We start from the raw sequence: 26,680 nt of genomic DNA, 5'->3' as shown, positions 1-26,680 counted from the left end.
TGATGGTCAGGGGTAGGGATTTAATGTAAATCCCCAAGAGTGGTGGCTCTGGTTATGCAAATGGACGTGCTGGAACGCTGCCGCGGCTCTGGCTGGGGCCAAAATATCACCTGGGCTTTAGAGATTTGCATGTTGAAGTCTAGAATCGTTCTCCTTATGGGGAACAACTACCTGAGAGGAGGTTATGGAGAGGAGGGAGCTGGGCTCTTCTCCCAAGGATGAGAGGGAATGGCCTCAAGCTCCACCAGGGGAGGGTCAGGCTGGACAGCAGGAAAAACTTTTTCACGGAAAGGGAGATTCGGCAGTGTCCGAGGCTGCCCAGGGAGGGGGTTGAGTCCCCTTCCCTGGAGGGGTTTAAGGGCCGGGTGGACGAGGTGCTGAGGGACATGGGTTAGTGATTGATGGGAATGGTTGGACTCGATGATCCGGTGGGTCTCTTCCAACCTGGTGATTCTATGGTTCTATGATTCGATGAGGCTCCTGGTGTACCTCCTGCTTTCCTCGAGGGCCGTGAATGCTCCTCAGCAGCACCAGCGGTTTGGTTGAGTGGTTGCAACACCATGAGCTACTGGAGCATCTTTCCTTTCCAGGGTTGTCTGTGCTTTTTCTTTCCTTAAACAATTGCCCCATGACTTTAGTCTCATTTATTTGTTAATATACAGCACTAAAGGGGCCTTAGGGATGAACTGGTTTTTGAGTATCGCAATACAGATCTGAAGTACAGATGCTCTTCCCGTACACTCTCCATTTAAGCTGTATCTGGGTTTTCATTGGAACAGGTTCTAAGGAAAGGTTATTCTGGCTGAAACCTCTTCTGGTCAGAGCAGTTGCTTCCAGCCTCTTTTGTAAGTGTTTTTTTCCAGTTGCCTGGCCTTCTGCTTTCTTTCTCAACCATCAGGTGTCTTCAGTAGGACACGGTGTTGCGGTCAGCACTGTCTGTGTGTGACTCTGCCAGGGTGGCTGCCCCATCCCTGGAGGGGTTCAAGGCCGGGTTGGATGGGGCTTGGAGCCCCTGATCCAGTGGGAGGTGTCCCTGCCCATGGCAGGGGTGGGACTGGATGGGCTTTGAGGTCCCTTCCAACCCAAACCATTCCATGATTCTAAGTTCATATTTTGCCAAGGGTCGATTGCGTGATTGGGGGTTCAGATGGTGTAAAGTTCCTTCTGTAACAGACACGTCCCATCCCAGTGACTACAGGATCGTAGTAACCAAGCTTTAAGCTTTGTCAGGGTCTGGGTTTAGCACTGGGAAGCAAAGTTGTTCACCTGGTGGCTGCACTTTGCTCCCTAAACCAGTTTTAAGTGGGAAAACATGGGAAATATTTGACATATATTTCACTGTGGGGAAAAAAAACATGAGATGGGCTGATTTTTGAGACCAGCGTCCTCCAGAAGTGTGTTCCTGTCTGCACCCCCACGTTATCTCTGCACGTGTTTCGTGCCTGTGACCCTTGTGAATGTTTATTCAGCACAAACAGTTGGAAGCTGATGTCTGGTACAGGGAAAGAGCTGAAGATCAAATGGCTAAAGTCTTCCAGTTGATGTCAAGGAAGAGGTTGTCTTCATCACTAGAAGTTATGTTAGTGAGAGACAAATGCTGGTGTTAAAGTGGAAGGAATTTTTTATTGTGAGGGTGGGGAGGCCCTGGCCCAGGTTGCCCAGAGCAGTGGTGGCTGCCCCATCCCTGGAGGAGTTCAAGGCCAGGCTGGATGGGGCTTGGAGCCCCTGATCCAGTGGGAGGTGTCCCTGCTCATGGCAGGGGATGAAACTGGATGGACTTTGAGGTTCCTTCCAACCCAACCCATTGTCTGATTCTGTACAGCTTTCTCCCAAGCTTTAGCACTGAACTATCTGAGAAGTTTTGGCATTGGGTCTCATCTTTGTCTCATCTCTCTTGTGGCTCCGCTGCATCCACACAAGAGCAATCTGCTCCTTAAACCTGTTTCTCCAACAGCAAATAGGGAAATATAACTTGGAATACTCATAACTTTAAAGCCATCAAACCAGTCAATGGGATCGTAGAACAATTCAAGGGAGGAGGGATGACGAGCAATCTGTAGTCCAACCCCCTGCTCAAAACAGGCTCCGCTCTCACAGTCAGACAAGGTTGCACAGGGCTTTGTATTCAAGAGGAACTTGCTCTTGATAAACCTCCGAAGATGGAGATAGCACAGCCTGTCTGAGCAACCAGCTTCAATGCTGGACCCTCCTGGTCATGAAAGAGCTTTTCCTTCTACCCAGTCGCGACCTCTCTTGTTTTGATTTATGTCTGTTGTCTCTCAGCCCCCCACTGCTGTGAAAAACCTTGTTCTCCGTAGAAAATGTCCCTTCGTCTGAGCTGTTTCTTCATGGAAAGTGTCACTTCCCCCTTACTCCACATTCCCTGTGACTTTTGAAGAGGTTGGTCCGTCCATCGTGGTCCTCCAGTCACTGTAGCTTTCCCACCTCTGACAGCACGCAGCGCTCCAGTTCTTCTTATCTTCTTGGTTTCAAAAAGCTCTAAACCTTTTGGCTTTCTGTCTATCTACATCTCTCTCTTTTTTGGCTCTAAAGTCTTAATTCAGATTTTGAGTGTCTCTTGTGTTTGGGTGTATTTGTCAGCTGCTCTTGACTTGTTGCGGTGGTGATGGCTGCTCACACAAACTCTCTCAGCCCCCAAGGGGAAGGAATCTTAGATTTTAATTTTAGCTCCTTGAAATACCTGCTGACAGTTTGATTTCCGCCTCCCACATCCTCTTTCTCTCCTAAGCCCTCTGCCTAAGCAGGAAAAATTAAGATCCAAAATCAGTCTTGGGCAGCTCTTCCTTTGGTGACAACTCTGTCATCTTTAAGAGGCAATCGGATGTTTATTTCTTACTTGGAGCGACCCACGAGGAGACACCCCGAGCCCTCTTCATAACCACCCCTCATTCCAGGCTTGTAGTGGAATCACCACTGTCTAACTGGCTGAACTCCAAAGCCATTTAACCCAGATATAAGCCTATAAAATATAAATATCTATCTGTTAATACCTGTTTAAAATGGTTATGTCGGGCAATATGAATTGGTAGAAATAAGGGAAGCCAAGAGGCAGGAGTTCAGCTGTAGACGTAACGGGCAGCTGTGTCTTTTCTGGACCAGGAGCACAATTTCATGGTGGGCAGAGCACTGAAAAGCTCTGTAGATCTCCTGGTTCAGCCATCGAGCTGCTCAGTGCTCTCCAGCGAGTCATTGTGCTCTTCTTGCCTCTATTTGTTCATCTGTAAAAGCAGATGATGGTGTCGCTTCTGTTTTTAAAGTGCTTGTCACTGGAGAGAATGTTCTTAATGCAATGTAATTAGCTAATATAATTGATATTACTGACTGGGCACGTCAGGCTTAACATATTTAAGAGCACTGATGGCTTTGCCTTCTCTGGTTCAGGCATCATGTTCCGCAAGAAGAAGAAGAAACGCCCCGAGATCTCGGCTCCGCAGAACTTCGAGCACCGCGTCCACACTTCGTTTGACCCAAAGGAGGGCAAATTTGTGGGCCTCCCACCTCAATGGCAGAACATTCTGGACACGCTGAGGCGCCCCAAGCCAGTGGTGGATCCTTCGAGGATCACGAGGATGCAACTCCAGCCTATGAAGGTAAGAGAGGAAGACTAGTTGTTCCTGTTCCCTGAGCTGTCCTTGGGGAAGCCCAAGTTGAGGTAATGGGGCTAAGGGTGGAATCTGTAGGGAATTTGATGGATAGCAGGTTCTGGGCTTTGATGACGCTTCTTCTGAGGTGATATCAACTCATCAGAAATAAGGACAGCAGCATCCTCAGCTGCAGCAGAGTTGCTCCTCAAATAACCCATCACTGTCACGAGGACCTGGGTGGAAAACTGGTTGGCTGGAGGGCCCAGAGAGTGGTGGGAAATGGAGTTAACTCCAGCTGGAGGCCAGTGACAAGTGGTGTCCCCAGGGTTCAGCGCTGGGTCCAGCCCTGTTCAATGTCTTTATCAATGACCTGGATGAAGGCATCGAGTGCACCCTGAGCAAGTTTGCGGGTGACACTAAGCTGGGTGGGAGCTGGATCTGCTGGAGGGTCGGGAGGCTCCAAAGGGATCTGAACAGGCTGGATCCATGGGCTGAGACCAACGGCAGGTTTAATGAGGCCAAATGGCAGGTCCTGCACTTGGGGCACAACAACCCTGAGCAGCTCCAGCCTAGGAGAAGGCTGGCTGGAAACTGCCTGGAGGAGAAGGACCTGGGGGGGTTGGTTGAACAGGAGCCAGCAGGGGCCCAGGGGGCCAAGAAGGCCAAGGGCATCTTGGCTTGGATCAGACACAGCGTGGCCAGCAGGGCCAGGGAGGTTCTTCTCCCTCTGGCCTCGGCCCTGGGGAGGAGGGAGCTGGGCTCTTCTCCCAGGGGACAGGACGAGAGGGAATGGCCTCAAGCTCCACCAGGGGAGGCTCAGGCTGGACAGCAGGAAGAAATTCTTCATGGAAAGGGTCACTGGGCAGTGGCAGAGGCTGCCCAGGGAGGGGGTTGAGTCCCCTTCCCTGGAGGGGTTTGAGGGCCGGGTGGACGAGGTGCTGAGGGACATGGGTGAGTGATTGATGGGAATGGTTGGACTCGATGATCCGGTGGGTCTCTTCCAACCTGGTGATCCTATGATCCTATGACCTCTGGAAGCTCCCGTGGGAGCTGAGAAGTCCTAGGATGTTCAGCTGTCATACAGGGGAGGGAAGAAGAGAATTTGCAGAGAGACCTGGTTTAGCAAGTTCGTCATCCTTGTGGGTGAGGAAATTTGGCTGGTAATTAAGTTGACAGGGAAGCCTGTGTGGGAGGGAGAGAGCGGGGTAGCGCTTGCTTGCTGTTCATTGATGGCCAAGTGAATGAGAGGCAAGGGATTCAACTAGGGATTTGGCTAAAAGGGTCCATAAAACAGCAGTTGAAGAGAAAATGGGGCAGCACAGATAGAATTTCTTTGAACAAGTCCTTCAGTAGGGAGGAACAAGGACCTGATCCTGTAGATGGATGCGTTTAGGTGGCTGTCTTGGTAACGGTGACTGGAGATGGTGTGTCCTGAGGGACCATGGGGACCAGCTGTGTGCAGAAAGGGAGACGCGGGGCGAGCTCTTGGAAGAGGAAATGAAACACAATAATTTCATCGCCATAGAATCATAGAATCACCAGGTTGCAAGAGACCCACCGGATCATCGAGTCCAACCATCCCCATCAATCACTAACCCATGTCCCTCAGCACCTCGTCCACCCAGCCCTTAAACCCCTCCAGGGAAGGGGACTCAACCCCCTCCCTGGGCAGCCTCGGACACTGCCCAATCACCCTTTCCATGAAATATTTTTTCCTAATGTCCAGCCTGACCCTCTCCTGGTGGAGCTTGAGGCCATTCCCTCTTGTCCTTCGGAGAAGAGGTAAAAGAAAATGGAAGGAGGTATCATCATGATAGGAATGGTTGGACTCGATGATCCAGTGGGTCTTTCCCAACCTAGTGATTCTGTGATCTCCTGGTTTATGGTGCTGAATGTGCTTTGAGATTTGGAATAAAATAGGAGATAGGACAGTGATCCAAAGAGATAAAATGTGCAATAGGAGACAAACTTTGTTACATCAGGAGCTCTATAATGAGCTTAAACTGCGAGAGGATTGCTCAGAAGGGTGGAAACTGGGTCAAGTTATGCAGGGCAAATAGAAATTTATGTACAGACGAAACTGGAAGCCAAGGCACCAAAGGAGATGTTATTCTCAAAGAACATAAAGGGCACTAAGGGGACACCGTAAGTAAACTGAGCAGGAGGGTGAAGGAAAGAATTTGTTCACTGCTTATTTTGGAAGGCGGTTAATAACAGCTCACACTCAATTCTTAAATGTTTAATGATTGTTCTTCAGTCTTTATGGAAAGGATTAAGTGTGATCAGCGGGCTCGCACAGTTAACACGGGCGCGATGGGGGAAGAGTGTAGGCTGGAATCAGGAAACATGAGCAGAAATGAGACTTCTTAGATAAGTTAACTGCGTCCAGTTCTGGAATCTCAAATAGAAGAAGGGTATGGAGCTGTTGGAACGTGTCCAGAGGAGGCCACGGAGATGATCCGAGGGCTGGAGAACCTCTGCTATGAGGCCAAGCTGGGAGAGTTGGGGTTGATCATCCTGGAGAAGAGAAGGCTGCGGGGAGAACTTAAAGCAGCTTCCAGGACTGAAAGGGGCTGCAGGAAAGCTGGGGGGAGCTTTTTACAAGGGCATGTGGGGCTAGAATGAGGGGGAATGGCTTTGAAGTGGGGGGGGGGAGACTTAGATGAGATCTTAGGAAGAAATTCTTCACTGTGAGATGGAGATATCCTGGCCCAGGCTGCCCAGAGCAGGGGTGGCTGCCCCATCCCTGGAGGGGTTCAAGGCCAGGCTGGATGGGGCTTGGAGCCCCTGATCCTGTGGGAGGTGTCCCTGCCCATGACAGGGGTGGGACTGGATGGGCTTTGAGGTCCCTTCTGACACAAACCATTCCATCATTCTGAGTTCCATATTTTCAAGCCAGCCGGGCCTAATGGAATTCAAGGAATTGCAGATCAGTCGGAATAATTTCAATTCCCAGAAAGAGGCTGGAACAAATGAGCAAGTAATCTGTTCACAGCCACTTCCTAGGAGATAGCAGGGTAATAGCTAGAAGCAGCCTGGATTTATCAGGAACAAATCATGTCAAGCAGCACTATTTCCATCAATCACAGGGTGTCAGGCTTTGGGGCAGGAAGAAACGATAGCGCTCTCCGGCATCGTGACTTCACTTGAGCTCTTGGTTCTGTACCTACGGCATTCCCAGGGCAAACTGGGCAGGTTTTCCTAAGTACTGGGAGAAATACATTGCAAACGACCGTGTGAGGCATCCCTGCCAAAGCAGAAACGTGCAGGAGATCAACTGGAGTCTGTCCTGTGTCTAAGCCTGGTCAGGACTCTCATCGATGACTCATTAAGCCTGTAGATGGTGAAAGCTGAAAGAAGGTTCAAGCCCTTAAGAGCAAAAGGATGGAATACCCAGCAGTCTTTTAAAAGCTAGAGAAGAATCTTAAGATTATGTTGGGTTTTATTATAGAATTATGGAATGGTTTGAGTGGAAGGGACCTCACAGCCCACCCAGTCCCACCCAGACACCTCCCCTGGATCAGGGGCTCCAAGCTCCATCCAACCTGGCCTTGAACCCCTCCAGGGACGGGGCAGCCCCCACTGCTCTGGGCAACCTGGGCCTCCCCACCCTCACAGAAAAACATTTCTTCACAGAATCTCATCTCAATCTCCCCTCTTTTAGCATAAAACTGTTCCCCCTCCTCCTCTCCCTGCGCTCCCTGATCCAGAGCCCCAGATATCTGATGTATCGTAGGGATGAATTAGCATGAGCAGAAGACTCTTCCACCCCAGTGACAGATTTCAGAGACTGGTTTCCGACCATTTACTTTTGGCTTTTTCTTCCCTATCGAGGCTGATATGAAGGTGATGGAAGCAGCTTGAGGAGCTGTGTCCTCAGCACAGGGTTTGCTTGCGAGCAGCTGGGGCTGAAGGGGAAGGTTCTGGTATGTGATGAGGAGGAACGTTGCTGGTGGGACTGAAGAACAGTGTCTCCTGCTGCAGGTGGTGTTGTGTGTGCAGTGGTACGGGTCAGATTGTCAAACAAAGTGAGGAAAGGACAAAATCCTCTGTCCTGCCTTCCGTTCTCAGACACTGAGCATCCTGGGTGCTCGTTTTGAGCACTCCAGTGGCATCTGGTTGAAATTACTGGAGCTGCTGTTTTGCACCAGCTGAATATTAGGCTCAAAAGAATTAATTCAGCATCTTTAGAAGATGCCTGGAGTTCAGTGAGCAAACAGGAGATTGCCATCGCTCCAGGGAAGGCCTTTCCTTGGGCAGAGATTCATGAAGGTGTAGGAGTGATCCTGTGCTGTGAATTCCCGTGAGGAAGCAAAACTTTTTGATTCCCAGCACTAAAAAGGCTTCCGTAAGCTTTTGGGTTCCAGAACAAACAGAATAGAGCACAACGTAATATACCAACAGCTTCAAGTGTCTCGTTGTATAGAGCTGTTGCTTGCTTGGACAGAAGCCTTGTTCTTCCCAGTTTGCTTACAAGGCAGTTGTGAGTTGCCGCGACCCTTTTTTCATCATTTTTAATTATAATAGCTTGGCAGGCGGGCAGAGGGATGCGGAGTTGGAACAGTGTCATCTTTGCTGGGCAGGAATAAGATGCACTAGCAGAAATCCACAGAATCACCAAATGGTTTTGCTTGGAAAAGAACTTTAAGACTTTTTGTGGGTTGGAACTAGATGATCTTTAAAGTCCCTTCCAACCCTAACTATTCTATGGTTCTGTCATAAAGTAAGTCCAGCCATCGATCCAGCCCTGCTAGGTCCACCACCTGACCATATCCCCAAGTCTACTCATCTACTCATCTTTTAAACACCTTCAGGGATGGGAACTCACCCACCACCCTGGGCAGCCTCTGCCACTGCCTGAGAACCCTTTCTGTAAAGAAATTCCTCCTAGTTTATAACCTAAATCTCTCCTGGTGCGACTTGAAGCCATTTCTCCTTGGCTTGTCCCAGGAAGAAGAGCCCAGCACCCACCTCACCCCCACCTCCTTTCAGGAATTGTCCAGAACTAGACTAGGGGAGGCTGATTACAACGTTAGGGGGGTAAATGGATCTCGTGTTGGAGCAGCAAGGTGATTTTTGCAGATAGAGCTTCGGACGTGTAACTTGGGGCCACAAATGCTCTCGGGAGCTTTTTGGACCCCAGTTGGTGATGCAGCGCGGTGCAGTTTCAGCACAAGAGGGTCAGGGCTGCTAAACACCTTGGTTTTGCTCTAGAATTGTCCTTTCCAATGTGAGCGCAGCAGCAGAATTCCCCGTTCTGGCTGAAAGCTCCGCTGCCTCTGACGGAAGGATGTGACCCAGCGTCTCTTCTTTTGAAGGACAATAAAACAAAGACAGAAAGCAACATTTCTGTGTTTCTCCTAAATTCCCTGAGTAGTCTTTGTCTGGACGCAGCCTGACCTTTTGCCACGATAAGCTGAGCCCTCATTTTTATGCCTCTAACCCTTGTGTTTCACAGACGGTGGTGAGAGGCAGCACGGTGGAAGTGGAAGGCTACATCTCCGGGCTCCTCAATGACATCCAGAAGCTTTCTGCCATCAGCTCGAACACGCTGAGGGGCAGGAGCCCCACCAGCAGGAGGAGAGCTCAGTCCCTCGGGCTCCTGGGGGAAGACAGACCCCCGGACATGTATCTCCAGAGTCCCGAAGCGGACTGGGCGGACAAATATGGCAACTACCTCAATTGCAACGGTGGCACCAAGGTGACCCGGAGGCAGACGATGTGGCCGGATTATAAACCCCGCTTGGAAGACCAACCTCATCCCAACGGTTTGGTCATGAAAGCCCAGTCCCTTGGGCCTTCCGAGTTCCAGGACGCCGACGGCAGCTGCCTCCAGCGCTCCTCTGGTTTGCAGCACGTGCCGACCCTGCCGGGGGAGAGCGAGAAGACGGGAAGAAAGAGCTCGGAAGAGTGTTGGCCTCAGCCTTGTCTCCTACGCCAAGCAAACTCCAGGCCCTCCGGGGAGGGCAGCCCTAGCTCCAAATCGAGGGAGAACAGCTTGAAGAGGAGGCTGTTGCGCAGCGTGTTCCCGTCCTCCAGCGGCTCGAACAAGTCGGGCCCCTCCCTGCAGATGAAGGTACCGTTATCCAGTGTTTCTGAGCAAGGGCACGGTTGACTTTGCAGTTGCAGCTGAACAAATTGAATTGCAAGCAGCCTGCGACCATCTGTTATTGGTATGATTAATGCTGGAATCAAAATAGTCCTGGACAGGGGGAGCGCGTGGTCTGCCTAAGCTTGTAGAATCACAGAACGGTTTGGCTTGGAAGGGGCCTCAAAGCCCATCCAGTCCCACCCCTGCCATGGGCAGGGACACCTCCCACTGGATCAGGGGCTCCAAGCCCCATCCAGCCTGGCCTTGAACCCTTCCAGGGATGGGGCAGCCACCCCTGCTCTGGGCAGCCTGGGCCTCCCCACCCTCTTCATGAAGAATTTCTTCCTAACATTTAATCTAAATCTTCCGCTTTCCAATTTAAATCCATTCCCCCTACTGCTACACAGAGCTGGAAAGGGCAGCTGGGTCTACAGGAGAAAGGCTTCTTGGTGGAGCCGTACTGGCAGGAGCGTAGGTTGGGAAGGAGGTAGGGGACTTGCTTATTTTTGCCCTTCTGTTTCAGTAGCATAGTTGGGCCACACAAAAAGCAGCTTCCAGGACTCCAAGAGGCTCCAGGGAAGCCGGGGAGGGGTCTTGATCAGGGAGTGCAGGGGTAGGATGAGGGGAAGGGTTTTCAGCTGAAAGAGGAGAGATTGAAATGAGATATTAAGAAGAAATGTTTTCCTGTGGAGGCGAGGAGGCTCTGGCACAGGTTGTCTAAAGAAATTGTGGATGCCCCATGGAGGTGTTTGAGGCCAGCTGAGGTGGGGCTGATCCGGTGGGAGGTGTCCCTGGGAGTTGGAACTGGACGTGCTTTGAGGTCCCTTCCAACCAAAGTATTCTATCCTACGTTTCTATGATCTGCTGGCTGGTGGCCCGTGCCCAAGTAGAGGAAAAGCAACCACTTCTTTCACCTCTAGCAAGAGCCTCAGCTCTCTCACAAGGAGGGGCAGAGGCTGGAAGTCAAACTGTGTCCCTGTGTGGCTGTGTTTGGTTGTGCTTGAAGCCACCTGTGAGAGAAGTAGGAAAGTCGTGGAGAGGAGGGAGCTGGGCTCTTCTCCCAAGGGACAGGGGACAGGACGAGAGGGAATGGCCTCAAGCTCCACCAGGGGAGGGTCAGGATGGACAGCAGGAAAAAATCTTTCCTGGAAAGGGTGATTGGGCAGTGTCCGAGGCTGCCCAGGGAGGGGGTTGAGTCCCCTTCCCTGGAGGGGTTTAAGGGCCGGGTGGCCGAGGTGCTGAGGGACATGGGTTAGTGATTGATGGGAATGGTTGGACGTGATGATCTGATGGGACTTCTCCAACCTGAGAAAAAGTAGAAGTAAAGAAAGCTCTTGAGGTTGCCTAGTAAGTCTCCCATCCCAGTGATGGATCTGAGCCATCACTGCTGGTTGTTTATCTAAGCTGCTCTTAACGGCCTCCAGTGATGAAAACCTTTGTCTTCCCTACAAATGGAGATGATGATGGGTAATTATAACGTGTAAGACGTGCACAGTCACAGGTGGAGAGAAGATGCAGGTGTTTGAACATGGGGCGGTGGGTGCCTACAGTCATAGAATCATAGAATCACCAGGTTGGAAGAGACCCACCGGGTCATCGAGTCCAACCATTCCCATCAATCACTAACCCATGTCCCTCAGCACCTCGTCCACCCGGCCCTTAAACCCCTCTAGGGAAGGGGACTCAACCCCCTCCCTGGGCAGCCTCGGACACTGCCCAATCACCCTTTCCAGGAAAAATTTTTTCCTGCTGTCCAGCCTGACCCTCCCCTGGTGGAGCTTGAGGTCATTCCCTCTCGTCCTGTCCCCTGTCACCATGGGAAGGTTGGTTGCTCTTCCCTTTGGCTGAACACGAGGAGGTGGTTGCCTGCAGTCACCACGGGAAGGTTGGTTGCTCTTCTCTTTGGCAGAACATGGGGAGGTGGGTGCCTCCAGTCACCCTGAGAAAGTTGAGTTCTCTTCCCTTTCCCCCAAATATGAGGGGAAGGAGTTGAAGAACGAACGACATCTCAACGCATCCGGAGATTGAGGAGGTGGATACCAGGGCTGTCAAAGGAGCAGGAAATAACCTTACGCGTGGTTGGACAGACGTGTGTGAGCTTGCATGCATGTTGTGTTCCCTTTCGCATGCTCTAGGTTATATAAAAGTTTTTTTTGCCCCCTTCTCGTGAAACAAAACAAGAGTTGGGAAACAAACGCTTCATTGCCACGAGCGTGTCTGCACAGGACGGCAGGGGTGGAGCTGGTGAACGGGGAGGAAGTCACTTGTGACAGGCAGTTGGTGTTTGCGCATCCCTGCACCCCGATGCCAGCATCTATAAATCATCCTTTCAAGGCCTCCGTGTGTGGAACGAGCTTTGTGTGTGTCAGGCTTATGCAGATTGCACTGTTGACAAAAATCCTTGTTCAAGAAGTGCACAGAATTAAATTCTATCTTCTCCAAGCTCGGGGAAGAGCGGCTGGAAAGCTGCCTGGAGGAGAAGGACCTGGGGGTGTTGATTGATAGTTGGGTGAAGATAGTTGGCCAAGAAGGCCACCAGCATCCTGGCTTGGATCGGGCATGGGGTGGCCAGGAGGAGCAGGACACGGATTGTCCCCCCGTGCTCAGCACTGGGGAGCCCGCACCGCGAATCCTGGGCTCAGTTTGAGCCCCTCACTCCAAGAAGGACATTGAGGGGCTGGAGTGAGTCCAGAGAAGGGAACGGAGCTGGGGAAGAGTTTGCAGCACAGGCCTTATGAGGAGCAGGTGAGGGACCTGGGGCTGTTTAACCTGGAGAAAAGGGTGCTGAGGGGAGACCTCATCGCTGTCTACAACTGCCTGAAAGGAGGTTGTGGAGAGGTGGGGGTTGGTCTCTTCTCCCTGGTGAAGTGATAGATGAGGGGAAACAGCCTCGAGATGCACCAGGAGATTTAGGTTGGACATTAGGAGGAATTTCTTTACTGAAAGGGTTCTCGGGCTCTGGCAGAGGCTGCCCAGGGTGGTGGTGGTTGGGTCACCATCCCTGGAGGGGTTTGAAGACAAGTAGGTGTTGTACTTGGGGACTGTTGTGGACTTAGCAGGGCTGGATTGATGGTTGGACTCAATGACCTTAAAGGTCTTTTCCAACCCAAACCATTCTGTGGTTTTATTTTCTGTCTGAGACAGAGAAAATGAGTGCTCTTTTAAAGATTTCTCTGCTGGCACTTTTGGGTTCCCGTGCCCGTATTATTAAGTTTGCTCATAATCTCTCTGACTCTAGGAGAGAAAAAGCTTCCTGCTTTGAAGTTCCCATTTTGCCCTATAATATAAATGGTTGGCTTGGCCTTTTGGAAGCCACGACTCTGTCAGATCCACTGTTGCTTTATGTATAACTACATAGATGAAGTATTTTATACCTCGATGTTGTTGAGTTTTAATTACTCAGCATTTCCAGGGGGAGCATTAGCATGTCAAGATTTATCCTTCCTGGGAGCAGCACAGGCACGGGAATGCGTATCCCGAAGCCAGCTTCCCACAGGCTCTGATCTCACTCGATGGCTTCAACCAAACAGGGTTGGGTGCATGAGTGGGAGGTCTCCAAAAGGCTGGAGTGCTTTGGGGAGCACTGGCAATCCCAGTCATAGAATCATAGACTCACCAGGTTGGAAGAGACCCACCGGATCATCGAGTCCAACCATCCCCATCAATCACTAACCCATGTCCCTCAGCGCCTCGTCCACCCGGCCCTTAAACCCCTCCAGGGAAGGGGACTCAATCCCCTCCCTGGGCAGCCTCGGACACTGCCCAGTGACCCTTTCTGTGAAAATTTTTTCCTGCTGTCCAGCCTGAGCCTCCCCTGGTGGAGCTTGAGGCCATTCCCTCTCGTCCTGTCCCCTGTCCCTTGGGAGAAGAGCCCAGCTCCCTCCTCTCCACAACCTCCTCTCAGGGAGTTGGAGAGAGCAATGAGGTCTCCCCTCAGCCTCCTCTTCTCCAGGCTGAACCCCCCCAGCTCTCTCAGCCGCTCCTCTTCTTCTCCAGCCCCTTCCCCAGCTCCGTTCTCTTCTCTGCACTCGCTCCAGAGCCTCAACATCCTTCTTGTGGGGAGGGACCCAGCACTGACCCCAGGATTCGAGGAGCGCTCTCCCCAGGGCCGAGGCCAGAGGGAGAAGAACCTCCCTGGCCCTGCTGGCCACGCCAGGTCTGATCCAAGCCAAGATGCCCTTGGCCTTCTTGGCCCCCTGGGCCACTGCTGGCTCCTGTTCCACCAACCCCCCCAGGTCCCTCTCCTGCAGGCAGCTCGTGGGGCAGGTTTGGGGCTGTAGAGGTGACACGTGGCTCTGAGCAGCCTCACGCTGGCCACCCCCTGCAGTCCAGGTGCCCAGGGCTTTTCCCAAGCCTGAGCTCTCCTTCCGTGCCTGACGAGCAGGAACGCTCTGCAGGGACCAGTGGGAGAGAGTTTTCAGTAGGCAGCGCAGAATTACCCAGAGGGAATTAGGCCAAGACATCAAAGTGATTTACAGCGTTGGCATGAATCCTCTTTCCTTTTATACACAGGAAGATCAGAGGCACAGAGGGAGGGAGGATTTTCAAACTCTGCAGCACAGGTTGCCCCCGAGTTTTGGTGGCAAGGCTGGAATGCTTGTGAGCAGCTGTTTTTTTATTGTGGTTTTTGGGTTTTCGTGGGTTTTTCAAAGCGTCTGCTTTAAAAACTGCTTCAGTTTGGAGGTCCTTAAAGCGCCGTCCTGTAACTGATTCTTGAAAACATGCATCTAGCTGGTTTTCCCGAGTCCTGCAGCGTGTGCTGCTCAGACCTGGAGACGAGAACCTAGAGCTCTTGACTCCCTTCTCCTACTCGTTACTGACGCTTCTCGTTAATCCGGGTTAACCTGAACCGGGGTTGGGACAATCCCAATCCCAAGTAAAGGCTGGGCAGGGAATGGATTGGGAGCAGACTTGAAGAGAAGGGCTTGGGTGATGAGGGAGGAGAAGCTCAACGGGAGCCAGCAATGTGCGCTCCCAGCCTAGAAAGCCAACTGTGTCCTGGGCTGCATCCAGAGCGGTGGGAGCAGCAGGGAGGGAGGGGATCCTGCCCCTCTGCTCCGCTCAGGGAGACCCACCTGGAGCCCCGAGTCCAGTTCTGGTTCCTCAGCACAGGGAGGACACGGAGCTGGTGGAGTGAGTGCAGAGGAGGCCACGGAGATGATCCGAGGGCTGGAGAACCTCCAGCCTGAGAGAGTTGGGGTTGTTCAATTTGGAGAAGAGAAGGCTGTGGGGAGACCTTAGAGCAGCTTCCAGGATGGAAAGGGGCTCCAGGAAAGCTGGGGAGGGGCTCTGGATCAGGGAGGGCAGGGAGAGGATGAGGGGAAACAGTTTTGAGCTGAAAGAGGGAAGATGGAGATGAGATCTTGGTGAGAAATGTTTTGCTGTGAGGGTGGGGAGGCCCTGGCCCAGGTTGCCCAGAGCAGTGGTGGCTGCCCCATCCCTGGAGGGGTTCCAGGCCAGGTTGGATGGGGCTTGGAGCCCCTGACCCAGTGGGAGGTGTCCCTGCCCATGGCAGCAGGCGATTTGGAACTAGATGGGCTTTAAGGTCCTTTCCAACCCAACCGAACCCAGTCTGTGATTCTACGTTAACCTAACCACCGCTTTTTCTTTCTTCCCCTTTCCTATTTGTTCTTCTCAAAGCCTAATGCTTTCTTCAGGCCCCATCAGTGGGGTTCCCCACGCAGCCCGGCAGCCAAAGCCCAGTCTCTTCCACCAGATCCGCCCGCGTCTGACTTCCCCAGGATGATCTCGGAGGCTGGGACTCCCCAGAAGTCACCGACAGCGGAGAAGGCAGCGGCAGTGCCACAAGGGAGGCCGTCACCCGCGGGGTCTCCCAGGAACCGGCAGACCCAGACCAGCTCTAGCAACCTCCATCTGCCCCAGGACTCTTCTGTGAAGGGGCAGCCGGCCGGCGAGGACCCGGTGGTCGTGACTCACGAGCAGTTCAAAGCTGCCCTGAGGATGGTGGTGGACCAGGGGGATCCCCGGACGTTGCTGGAGAATTACGTCAAGATCGGCGAAGGGTCCACGGGAATCGTCTGCATCGCTCGCGAGAAGCACTCGGGGCGACAGGTAGCGGTGAAAATGATGGACCTGAGAAAGCAGCAGCGCCGGGAGCTCCTTTTTAATGAGGTGAGTGTGGTGAGGAGAGTGGGGTTCTGCTGTCCACCATGAAGCCATGGCAACGGTCACTGTGCAGAAAGAAGGGAAGAGCAGGAGGCATCTTCCTTTTAACAGAATAATATTAATGCCAAGAAGGAAAATGCCTGGGGGAATGGAGGCGGCTGCTGCTCAGAGGGTTGTGTGCTTGCTTGCTTGAATCATAGACTCACCAGGTTGGAAGAGACCCACTGGGTCATCGAGTCCAACCATTCCCATCAATCACTAACCCATGTCCCTCAGCGCCTCGTCCACCCGTCCCGTAAACCCCTCCAGGGAAGGGGACTCAACCCCCTCCCTGGGCAGCCTCGGACACTGCCCAATCACCCTTTCCATGAAGAATTTCTTCCTGATGTCCAGCCTGACCCTCCCCTGGTGGAGCTTGAGGCCATTCCCTCTCATCCTGTCCCCTGTCCCTTGGGAGAAGAGCCCAGCTCCCTCCTCTCCACAACCTCCTCTCAGGGAGTTGCAGAGAGCAATGAGGTCTCCCCTCAGCCTCCTCTTCTCCAGGCTGAACCCCCCCAGCTCTCTCAGCCGCTCCTCTTCTTCTCCAGCCCCTTCCCCAGCTCCGTTCTCTTCTCTGCACTCGCTCCAGAGCCTCAACATCCTTCTTGTGGGGAGGGGCCCAGCACTGACCCCAGGATTCGAGGAACGGTCTCCCCAGGGCTGAGGCCAGAGGGAGAAGAACCTCCCTGGCCCTGCTGGCCACGCCGGGTCTGATCCAAGCCCAGATGCCCTTGGCCTTCTTGGCCCCCTGGGCCCCTGCTGGCTCCTGTTCAACCAACCCCCCCAGGTCCTTCTCCTCCAGGCAGTTTCCAGCCAGACTTCTCCTAGGCTGGAGCTGCTCAGGGTTGTTGTGCCCCAAGGGCAGGACTTGCATACGGTTAAGTGTCGTTGATGATTTTGTGATGATCGATTGCCCGCTGCGTTGTTTTTCCAGGTGGTGATAATGAGGGACTATCAACATGTCAACGTGGTGGAGATGTACAAGAGCTACCTGGTGGGAGACGAGCTCTGGGTGCTGATGGAGTTCCTGCAGGGCGGAGCCCTCACCGACATCGTGTCACAGATCAGGTAGGAAACAAAATCCGAAATCTCAACACTTGGGCTCCCCCCTGGTAGGCGAGAGCAGCAGAGAGGAGATTTCTGGGAAGAACAGTTTCCCTCAGAGATCTTGTTATTGCAGCGCCCTGCAATGATTACGCTTGATGACTGTTATCTGTTCGGAGTATGCGATAATGCTTGTAATGTAGAGAGGACCTCACGGTGCTGATCCCTTTAGATACCCGCTATTCATCTACTTGATGACCTTCTCTGTACCACGCAGCACTCGTGAAGAGCGTTGTTTACAGTGTCTGTTGTACCCTGGCCAGGAAGCTCATTGAATAAGGATTAAAGAGCATGCAGAAATTAGTTTTCCATGGTACGGCCTTAGCAGAGGTTGAATTGGTGACTAACTCCTCCAGAGATGTACAGCAGAGCCTTGAGATCTGGACTCCTTCCCAAATTTCATTGCCTAAAGATAGCAGCTACGGGACACTCTCCTAAATTTGTTTGCTTATCCACACCACTTCATGTTAATTAATGACCAGAGTGTTCCTGTAGGGCAGAGAAGTTGTTCTGAAATGGCCTCTGCAGTCCCGCTCGTGAGGTGCTCTGGAAATGTGATTATGGTCATTGTGTCTTCCCATGCCCCTGGAGCACCCTCCTCCCACCCTGAGCAGGCTGGAAACCAGGCTGTAAACTGGTGCAGGGAACGCCAACGATGATGCTGTCCAAGGAAGCCTGTAGGATGAGCCTTTTTTGAGAACTCAGAACCTTAATTGGCTCACAATTAGGTAGTAGCGCGAACACAAATTGTATTTACTTCTTTAATCATAGCAAGCCTTCACCTAAAAGCTTTGACTGATCCTGTGGTGGATAATCCTTGCTCTGATGGATTCTCTGGTTCGGGTTAGCATCTTTGATGTGTTTGGGAGGCACAAGAAAGCACGTTGTCCTTTGCAGCCCCTACAGCCCCACCTCTGTAAGGAGTGATCTTGGAGATGCTTGGATGGTCGAGCCTTCCAGCGCTGTGTTCAGGGGCATCTCGGGCTGTAAGAACCACATCCTGGGCAGGAGAAAGAACATGTGCTCTTCAAAAGTGCTGAGCTGGGGCACAGCAGAGCTGGAGAAGCACTCGTAGCTCTCAGCTGGTGGTAGAACCAAAGCTGCTATGCACAAACCCACCGTTCTGAGTTGGTTTATGAAGGGCCTGTGGAGTTTCTACCCACCAATGCTACTGAATTCCAGGGTGGGACCTCAGCGTAGATTTGAGTCCTCTACAAAGACTTCCTCCGAGTGCTTGTAGAAGCAAGATCTGTTATAACCATAATGTTTATCAAAAGTGAGCTGCAAGCTGTTATCTGTTTTTCACAGGGCAGAAAATCCACTCATTAAACATTTGCTGAGGGTGATAACTGATTTGCATCTCCAGGAGGGAGCTAATCCTCCAGTAATCTCTTTTACACCATGCAGACGCTTGATTGAAACCAAATTCCATGCATGACGAGCTGGAAGTTCACCTTGTAGTGGAGCTCAGAAGGGGCTCAGCTTTTCTTAGAACTCAGGCGCTATGGAATGAAAAGGGTCTGTGTTGGAGAAGTCCATCTCCTCTTCGAGGTTAAATCGCAATGGCAAAACTGCTGTTCTTCAGGTGTATTTGTGGTCACCAGGTGGTGTCCTGGTCAGATGACATTAGAGCAGCTTCCAGGACTGAAAGGGGCTCCAGGAAAGCTGGGAGAGGAGCTCTTGAGCAGGGAGGGCAGGGATGGGATGAAGGGAATGGCTTGAGCTGCAAGTGGGGAGATCAAGATGAGATCTTAGTCCAGAGCAGTGGGGGCTGCCCCATCCCTGGAGGGGTTCCAGGCCAGGCTGGATGGGGCTTGGAGCCCCTGATCCAGCGGGAGGTGTCCCTGCCCATGGCAGGGGTGGGACTGGATGGGCTTTGAGGGCCCTTCCAACCCAAACCCTTCTACGATTCGGTTACTGGAGACACTTTGCTTTTCTACCATTTTCACTCATATTTGGCTGTGAAGGTTCTTGTGGTGGTATTCCAAGTGGAAGGAGCTTCTAAAGGTAGGCTTCTTGGTGCTCAGACACAGAGAGAGGGGAAAAATCCAAATGTCCTTCCTGCTTGGAGTCTGCTACCATTTGTTAGCATCCAAAACCTGGGCCAGGACCTCCCCACCCTCACAGCAAAACATTTCTGCCTAAGGTTTCATCTCCACCTCCCCTCTTTCAGCTCCAAACCCTTCCCCTTGTCCTATCCCTGTCCTCTCTGATCCAGAGCCCCTCCCCAGCTTTCCTGGAGACCCTTTGAGTTAGTGTGAGCGTCCGAAGTGTCTGATGCACGAAACCTGTAAACGATCCCTCTCTTCTCTACCAAATTACCTGTTTAGATGCTTTCTGGATAAAATTGCACAACTTGCCTGGTGAACAATAGCTTTATTATCTTTGCTTTAGGAAAAAAGCTGTCTCAACAGTTACTGTGGCACCTTGGCAGGGAGAAGCCCTGCCTATCGGAATTGCTTGAGACAGCATCTTGCAGAATGAACTTAGCTGCAAGATTTAAAATGCAGTTTCTCCGGATTCGGCTGATGGAAATGTAAAATTGCTGAGCAGCAAGACAAAAATGTTTTCAACAGGGAAAGGCAGCCCTAGAAGAACTGCTAGAGTGAGTCCAGAGGAGGCCACGGAGATGATCCGAGGGCTGGAGAACCTCCTGTGCGAGACCAGGCTGAGAGAGTTGGGGTTGTTGAGCCTGGAGAAGAGAAGGCTGCGGGGAGACCTTAGAGCAGCTTCCAGGACTGAAAGGGGCTCCAGGAAAGCTGGGGAGGGGCTCTGGATCAGGGAGGGCAGGGAGAGGAGTAATAGTCACAAGGAACTGAAATATTCATCTTCCACTCAACTTCAGAATTGCTGGGTGCTTTTAAAAGGACGTGTGAGTGAGCACTGCCCGCTGCCCAGGACGCCGCCGTTAACTCCTCTGTCTGTGATTTCAGGCTAAATGAAGAGCAAATCGCAACTGTGTGTGAGTCCGTGCTGCAGGCTCTGTCCTACCTCCACTCGCAGGGGGTCATTCACCGGGACATCAAGAGCGACTCCATCCTCTTGACGCTGGATGGGAGGGTAAGTTTAAATCCGTTCTGTTGATGCTGGCTGGAAGGGTCGGTTTCCTGAGCCAAATCGTCTCCCGTCATCTGTGCTGCAGCCTTGGTCTGTCTCCTTGTTTCATAGGATCAGAGAATCACCAGGTTGGAAAGGACCCACTGGATCATCGAGCCCAACCGTTCCCATCAATCACTAACCCATGTCCCTCAGCACCTCGTCCGCCCGGTCCTTAAACCCCTCCAGGGAAGGGGACTCAACCCCCATTCTCTTCTCTGCACTCGCTCCAGAGCCTCAACATCCTTCTTGTGGGGAGGGGCCCAGCACTGACCCCAGGATTCGAGGAGCGCTCTCCCCAGGGCCGAGGCCAGAGGGAGAAGAACCTCCCTGGCCCTGCTGGCCACGCCGTGTCTGATCCAAGCCAAGATGCCCTTGGCCTTCTTGGCCCCCTGGGCCCCTGCTGGCTCCTGTTCAACCAACCCCCCCAGGTCCTTCTCCTCCAGGCAGTTTCCAGCCAGCCTTCTCCTAGGCTGGAGCTGCTCAGGGTTGTTGTGCCCCAAGTGCAGGACCTGTTCAGCCTCTTGTTTGTGCCCTGCCCTCTTACTCCCTTTGCCTTTCGTGTTTCCTTCAATGTCCTTTAAAAGCGATCCTTAAGGTTGGTTGTTTTTCTCTTTGGACAGGTCAAACTCTCTGATTTTGGCTTCTGTGCTCAGATCAGTAAAGATGTGCCCAAAAGAAAGTCCCTGGTGGGAACTCCCTACTGGATGGCCCCAGAGGTTATTGCAAGGATACCGTACGCCACCGAGGTAAGAAACTGCGTCCCTCCCATCAGGAGAGGCAGCAGGTGATACTCCCAGATGTCTCGGGAAAATACCCATTGGCTTTGCTAGGAAGAGCCTCTGAAGTCTGTTTAAAATACAAATCATAGAATCACCAGGTTGGAAGAGACCCACCGGATCATCGAGTCCAACCATTCCCATCAATCACTAACCCATGTCCCTCAGCACCTCGTCCACCCAGCCCTTAAACCCCTCCAGGGAAGGGGACTCAACCCCCTCCCTGGGCAGCCTCGGACACTGCCCAGTGACCCTTTCCATGAAATATTTTTCCCTGCTGTCCAGCCTGAGCCTCCCCTGGTGGAGCTTGAGGCCATTCCCTCTCGTCCTGTCCCCTGTCCCTTGGGAGAAGAGCCCAGCTCCCTCCTCTCCACAACCTCCTCTCAGGGAGTTGGAGAGAGCAATGAGGTCTCCCCTCAGCCTCCTCTTCTCCAGGCTAAACCCCCCCAGCTCTCTCAGCCGCTACTCTTCTTCTCCAGCCCCTTCCCCAGCTCCGTTCTCTCCTCTGGACTTGCTCGATCGCTACGCTGACAGGTTTTATTGTGATGGTATCGATATTTCCTAAACCAGTAGAAAATCAGGTTCCTCTTCCAGGAACACAGTGTAAACCTGCAGTCTTATACCTGAAGCTTGGGGGTGGTTTGTATCTGCTGAGGTCAGGACAGATGTCAGTGAGGAGCAGCCTATGGCCCGATAGGGATCAGTAAATCCCTTGGTGGCACTAGGGGAGGAGGCACAGCTGGGAGCTCTGGATTCCGGGCTGGTGGGAGCAGACAGATTAGCCTTGGTTACCAACCGACCAGGTGAGGCGAAGCCATTACTTGCAGAGCTTTGCGTGTTGCATCAGCAGCGTGGCAGGGGCAGAGGTGGGAAGATGCCTTCTGAACTGTGGTGGGGAGTCCAGCAGCGACCCCGAGCACCAGTACAGGCTGGAGAATGGATCGGGAGCAGCCCTGAGGAGGACCTGGGGTGCTGGGGGAGGAGAAGCTCAACAGGAGCCGGCAACATGTGCTCCCAGCCTAGAAAGCCAACTGTGTCCTGGGCTGCACCCAGAGCGGTGGGAGCAGCAGGGAGGGAGGGGATCCTGCCCCTCTGCTCCGCTCGGGGAGACCCACCTGGAGCCCCGAGTCCAGTCCTGGATCCTCCGCACAGGGAGGACACGGAGCTGCTGGAGCGAGTGCAGAGGAGGCCACGGAGATGATCCGAGGGCTGGAGAACCTCCTGTGTGAGACCAGGCTGAGAGAGTTGGGGTTGTTGAGCCTGGAGAAGAGAAGGCTGCGGGGAGACCTTAGAGCAGCTGGGGAGGGGCTCTTGGTTAGGGAGTGCAGGGACAGGACAAGGGGAGCAGTTTTGAGCTGCAAGAGGGGAGATGGAGATGAGATCTTGGGGAGAAATGTTGTTTTCTGAGGGTGGGGAGGCCCTGGCCCAGGTTGCCCAGAGCAGGGGTGGCTGCCCCATCCCTGGAGGGGTTCAAGGCCAGGTTGGATGGGGCTTGGAGCCCCTGATCCAGTGGGAGGTTTCCCTGCCCATGGCAGCAGGGCTAGAATTACATGGGCTTTGGGGTCCCTTCTCACACAAACCATTCTGTGATGTGTTCTCTCGGTACCATTAGTGGTGGGTGTCGTGGTCTTTGTGCAAGCGACAAAGCAGGTTCTGTTGCTCTGAGCTGTGTGCACTGACGTGGCGTTGGCTCCCGCAGGTGGATATCTGGTCGCTGGGCATCATGGTGATCGAGATGGTGGATGGAGAACCCCCTTATTTTAGTGACTCTCCGGTCCAGGCAATGAAGAGGCTCCGGGACAGCCCCCCTCCCAAGCTGAAAAACTTCCACAGGGTGAGCATCCGGGCACACGCTTTCCAACCTGATGGTTATTGTGGGGAAACGTCTGTCTCAGCCCTTCCTGGCACAGCTGGATGTGAAAGCACCTTGCTAGGATGTGTTTCCTGGGGAACCTCCTTGGCCTTGGTGCCTCCGTGGACCGAGCTGGTGCTGACAGCTAGTGGCTGGCTGGGAAACAGCCCTGGTGCTGGGAGGTCACCTGGCACAGACCTGAGAGCAACTCAGAGCTGCCTCAGGTGGACCCAGTGGTTAATATCTTGTTGATAGAGCAGCTCATCTTCTAGGGAAGCAAACAGGAGGTCCTCGCTCTTGAGATTTTCCAGCTTCGCGGCTTTCGGGACTGCAAGGAGTGTGTTCTGGTCAGAGCAGGAGAGCTCAGTGCTGGCAGAAACTCATGGAGACGCTTTGAAGATCAACTCAGCTTCATGATTTCTTATACAAGAGTCGCAGTGACATGAGAAATACAGTGATTACCTTTTAGGCCCCAATTTGAGCGGTCCTCCTCTTGTTTCCATCCAAGATCAAATAGCTGCTGCAGCGTTCCAAGCTGTCCAGCCTTCCCGATGAATCAGAATATCTGCAGCTGCTAAGACTGAATTATTTAGCAGAGGAGACCGCTGAGCCGAGAGCGAAGGCTCCGCATCCACAGTTGCTCTTCCCTCCCTGCCTTTGTTAGGCTAATTACAATTCCAAGGTCACATCCTGGACCTGGTGCTTCACTCCTTTGTGGTTGCAAAGCCCCTTCTGGTCTGGCTTGGTGAGGTGACCCTACCATGGGCTGTGAAAACCCTTTATAGTCTCGTCCTGGGAAGCAAAGTGGCTTCCAGAAGACCTCGGGATGGCTGGTGAGCATCCTCCCTGTCTCCCTGCTGAGTGGAGCTCAGGACCCACTGTGGACCCAGCCTTCCGTTCACGGCTCGCTGAGGTCACTCGTTATGGTCTTGGGTACCCTCAGTCTGCATCAAAATAACTAAATATATACTGAATTCATTTTTTTTATTATGTTTAATGATGCAGAGGCTTTACCACCAGCAGGAGATGTGCTGTGGGTCTGGGGTCTGGCTCCTTACTAGGCTTTAACCGATCTTTCAAAGCAAAAACCTGCTGAGGTCACGTAGCTTTTGGGTTCTGCGGTTCCTTTCTCTTCTTGTAGCGGTGCCATCAGGCTTCTGGACTCTCAAACCCTGTTTGGGAATCATATTTAACTACTTTTTCCACAGTCTGTGTCCAGAAAAATAATGGATCAAACCTTCAGCCCCAAGCGATGAGCCTTGGGCAGCAGGAATTCTGTTGAATTTTTGAGCTGAAAGGCAGAAAAGATGAAATAACATTTGATCCTCGTGAGTCCCTTCCACCTCAGGACACTCAATGATTCCATGAGCAAAATGGGAACCCAAATTCACGTAGATGGAAGGGCGAGGCAGGTGGTCTTGTCTTAATTTGCTGCTCCCTGTTGAAAAGAAAGCCACACGGGTAGATGTTGTGGCTCCCAGGGACAGAAAATTATTATTCTAGCATAAATCTCAACATTTCTGAGCAAAAATGGGGTTAAAAATTGAGCTGTAGAGCATCCTTTGTAACCAACCCCACCTCGCGTGAGCTATTGCCTGGTCCTCTCGGGACTTGACTTGGTTGGTTGATTTTTCACAGACCTCCCCGGTTCTGAGAGACTTCTTGGAAAGGATGCTGACCCGGGATCCGCTGGAGCGAGCGACGGCCCAAGAACTCCTGGATCACCCTTTTTTGCTCCAGACGGGACTCCCAGAGTGCCTGGTGCCCCTCATCCAACAGTACAGGAAACGCACCTCCACCTGCTGACCTGGCAGAGGAGCAGGTATGGGAGAAAATCATATTTATATATCTATAAAAACATAATCCTGAGGCCAGGCGGCCTCACCCTGCCAATGGTGCTTGGAACTGGTCAGCGGTCTCTTTAGAGGATGATATGTGACTGTTGCCCTCGCGTCCTCAGCCCTTGGTGGCTTCTCTCTTGCTGAAGACAATCAACGCACCCTGGACCCCAAGGGGACCGAGTACGTCTCGAGAACAGAGCGGGTGTTTCCTGACGAGGGGATCGCTTCTTCCGAGGAGCCGGTGCTGCAACGTGGCGTGTCCGAATGTTCCTGCAAACCTTGGCTGCTGACTACTGAACCAACCAATAATTCCCCGTCAGAAACGTGATCTTTGTTTTGTTGGTTTTACACTGGAGTCTCGACCCGACCCGAATCCACGTTTATGGGGCACGGACCCCTCCAAACTCTCAAAAGATGCACAAAGACTTGATTTTTTTTTTCTCTCTGAGACTTCTTCACGGGTGATTTTCATTCCCTTCAGTTAAACACGGACCTAGAAGCCTGTTTTCCTAGGGAGCAGATGTGATGTGTGTCTATTTGTTCTGGAATGGCTCTCGTGCATCCACACGCTTCTCTTTGGCTGAGGAATTCGTATGGTTTAGTGGTCAATCTTGAATCCATTTCATGGTCTTAAGCTTTTTGGAGGAGGAAACCTCTGGATACGGGGCTCAAAGTGGACTCGGTGAAGACGCTTTTCTTGCTACCAGGCTCTGGTGCTTGAGAAGTCGCGTATGCAACAACTTCATCGTCGGTTGGGCTGGAGAGTCTGAGAGGTCGTTTCTACATTTGGTTTCCAAGCACCTTTTTTCCCAAGCCCTTTCTCCTGAGGAACGCCGCTCCGGGGATGCTGTAGGAGATGGAATGAAACAGCTCCAGCTCTCCTGCACATCCCAGGAGGGGGTTTTGTGTCCCCGAGAGGCACTTTGAGCCCTTCCTCCCCCACCCAGGTAGGAAAGGAACTCTTGCTCTATGTTTTGTCCTGGGAATGCCCTGCCCCTCCATCCCACTGCTGGTACGTTTGGAAGGTGGCTGGTTGTCCGACAGCTCTTTCGGTTGATTTTAAATGGATTTAGCTGTTTTGTACGATGCCTTTTGTGCTCAGCGAGCTGCTCGAGGCAGCTGGGTCTCGGTCGGGGCGTGACGTTGTACAGTGCCGGTGTGTGTCGTGTGCGGTCTCGAGGAGATCATCTTCCATGTGGAACTGGGATCCTGTTTCGAAACTGCGGATACGCCTTTATTGGGATTTAAGTTATTCCTGGGGCAGCCCCACTGTCTCAGAAACGAACCTCAGCGTTGAATGAGGAGGTGTTACTAGTCTCTCTCCTCTGCCATTCCCTCCGGTTACAGATCCTGCTTCGAAATTGAAGCCGCAGCCGATTACTTGAAGTCATTTGGGATGGAATTGGTCTGCACTGATCCAGCCAGCTCACCGCTGGGCACCTCTCGGTTGGCTCTGGAGGCCAGAGGGACGCCTGCAAGGGGGATCCAGCTCCCTCTTCTCAGCAGAGGGGGATCCAGCTCCCTCTTCTCAGCCCCCTCCTGCAGAAAGGAGCGTCTCCATCGCTCCGTGGGCGGCAGAGGGACCGCGGGGCTCGCCTGGGCTGGCTGGGGGAGTTGGGGCTGATGAAGTTGCTCGCAATGAATTCATTGAGCTCCTCCTTAGCTGCACTGGAAAATTTTGATGTAAAATGTTTCTGTATTCCAGGTTTACTGCCTTTTTTTTTTTTTTTTAAAGGCAAAAGAGCAGGGCTTTGAAAAGATTTATAATTTGAAACAAACGATCCTGCTCGTCTGTAGTTGTGAATCCTTTGCACTTGTGTTTTAAATTAAAGTAGATCTTGATTTATTCGTAAGCTTGTGCGGTGCCCGGATCCTTTAAAATGTGTCTGCAGTTCAGAGGCAGAAGGGAAGCGTGAACCTTGAAGTCTGGTCACACTCGCCTCTTCTGTGGCTCTTGAAGCAAGAGGAGATTCCAGGGGAGGCCTGGATCCTGAAACAGGGACAGGGACGGTTAACATTTAACACCATTTTATTCCTTGGCCCAAGTCTGACAAGAGCAGGAAGCGAAAGCTGTGAAGATTGCATTAAGGTATGTTATAACGTTCTAAAAAGTATTTTCTCAGAAGCAGTGGGAGCAGCAGGGAGGG

The 26,680-nt window shown here is 52.5% G+C and overlaps 1 protein-coding gene across 2 annotated transcripts in view; it reads left to right on the top strand.

The window, feature by feature from the left end:
- PAK6 (p21 (RAC1) activated kinase 6) overlaps positions 1–25,934 on the top strand; it is a 44,378-nt gene extending 18,444 nt beyond the window's left edge. For both annotated transcript variants that reach the window (XM_069857201.1, XM_069857202.1), the window contains 8 exons: positions 3,403–3,611; positions 9,064–9,681; positions 15,337–15,828; positions 16,796–16,929; positions 19,899–20,025; positions 20,685–20,810; positions 22,540–22,674; positions 24,331–25,934. In XM_069857201.1, the coding sequence (XP_069713302.1) occupies positions 3,408–3,611; positions 9,064–9,681; positions 15,337–15,828; positions 16,796–16,929; positions 19,899–20,025; positions 20,685–20,810; positions 22,540–22,674; positions 24,331–24,498 (2,004 nt within the window). In that variant the 5' untranslated portion in view covers positions 3,403–3,407 and the 3' untranslated portion in view covers positions 24,499–25,934. The remainder of the gene's footprint in view (positions 1–3,402; positions 3,612–9,063; positions 9,682–15,336; positions 15,829–16,795; positions 16,930–19,898; positions 20,026–20,684; positions 20,811–22,539; positions 22,675–24,330) is intronic.
- Positions 25,935–26,680: the final 746 nt, after the last annotated feature.

Source organism: Phaenicophaeus curvirostris, chromosome 5 (assembly GCF_032191515.1).
Source record: "Phaenicophaeus curvirostris isolate KB17595 chromosome 5, BPBGC_Pcur_1.0, whole genome shotgun sequence".
Taxonomy (NCBI): domain Eukaryota; kingdom Metazoa; phylum Chordata; class Aves; order Cuculiformes; family Cuculidae; genus Phaenicophaeus; species Phaenicophaeus curvirostris.
Note: the sequence above shows the minus strand (reverse complement) of the source record. Positions and strands in the feature narration are given on the sequence as shown.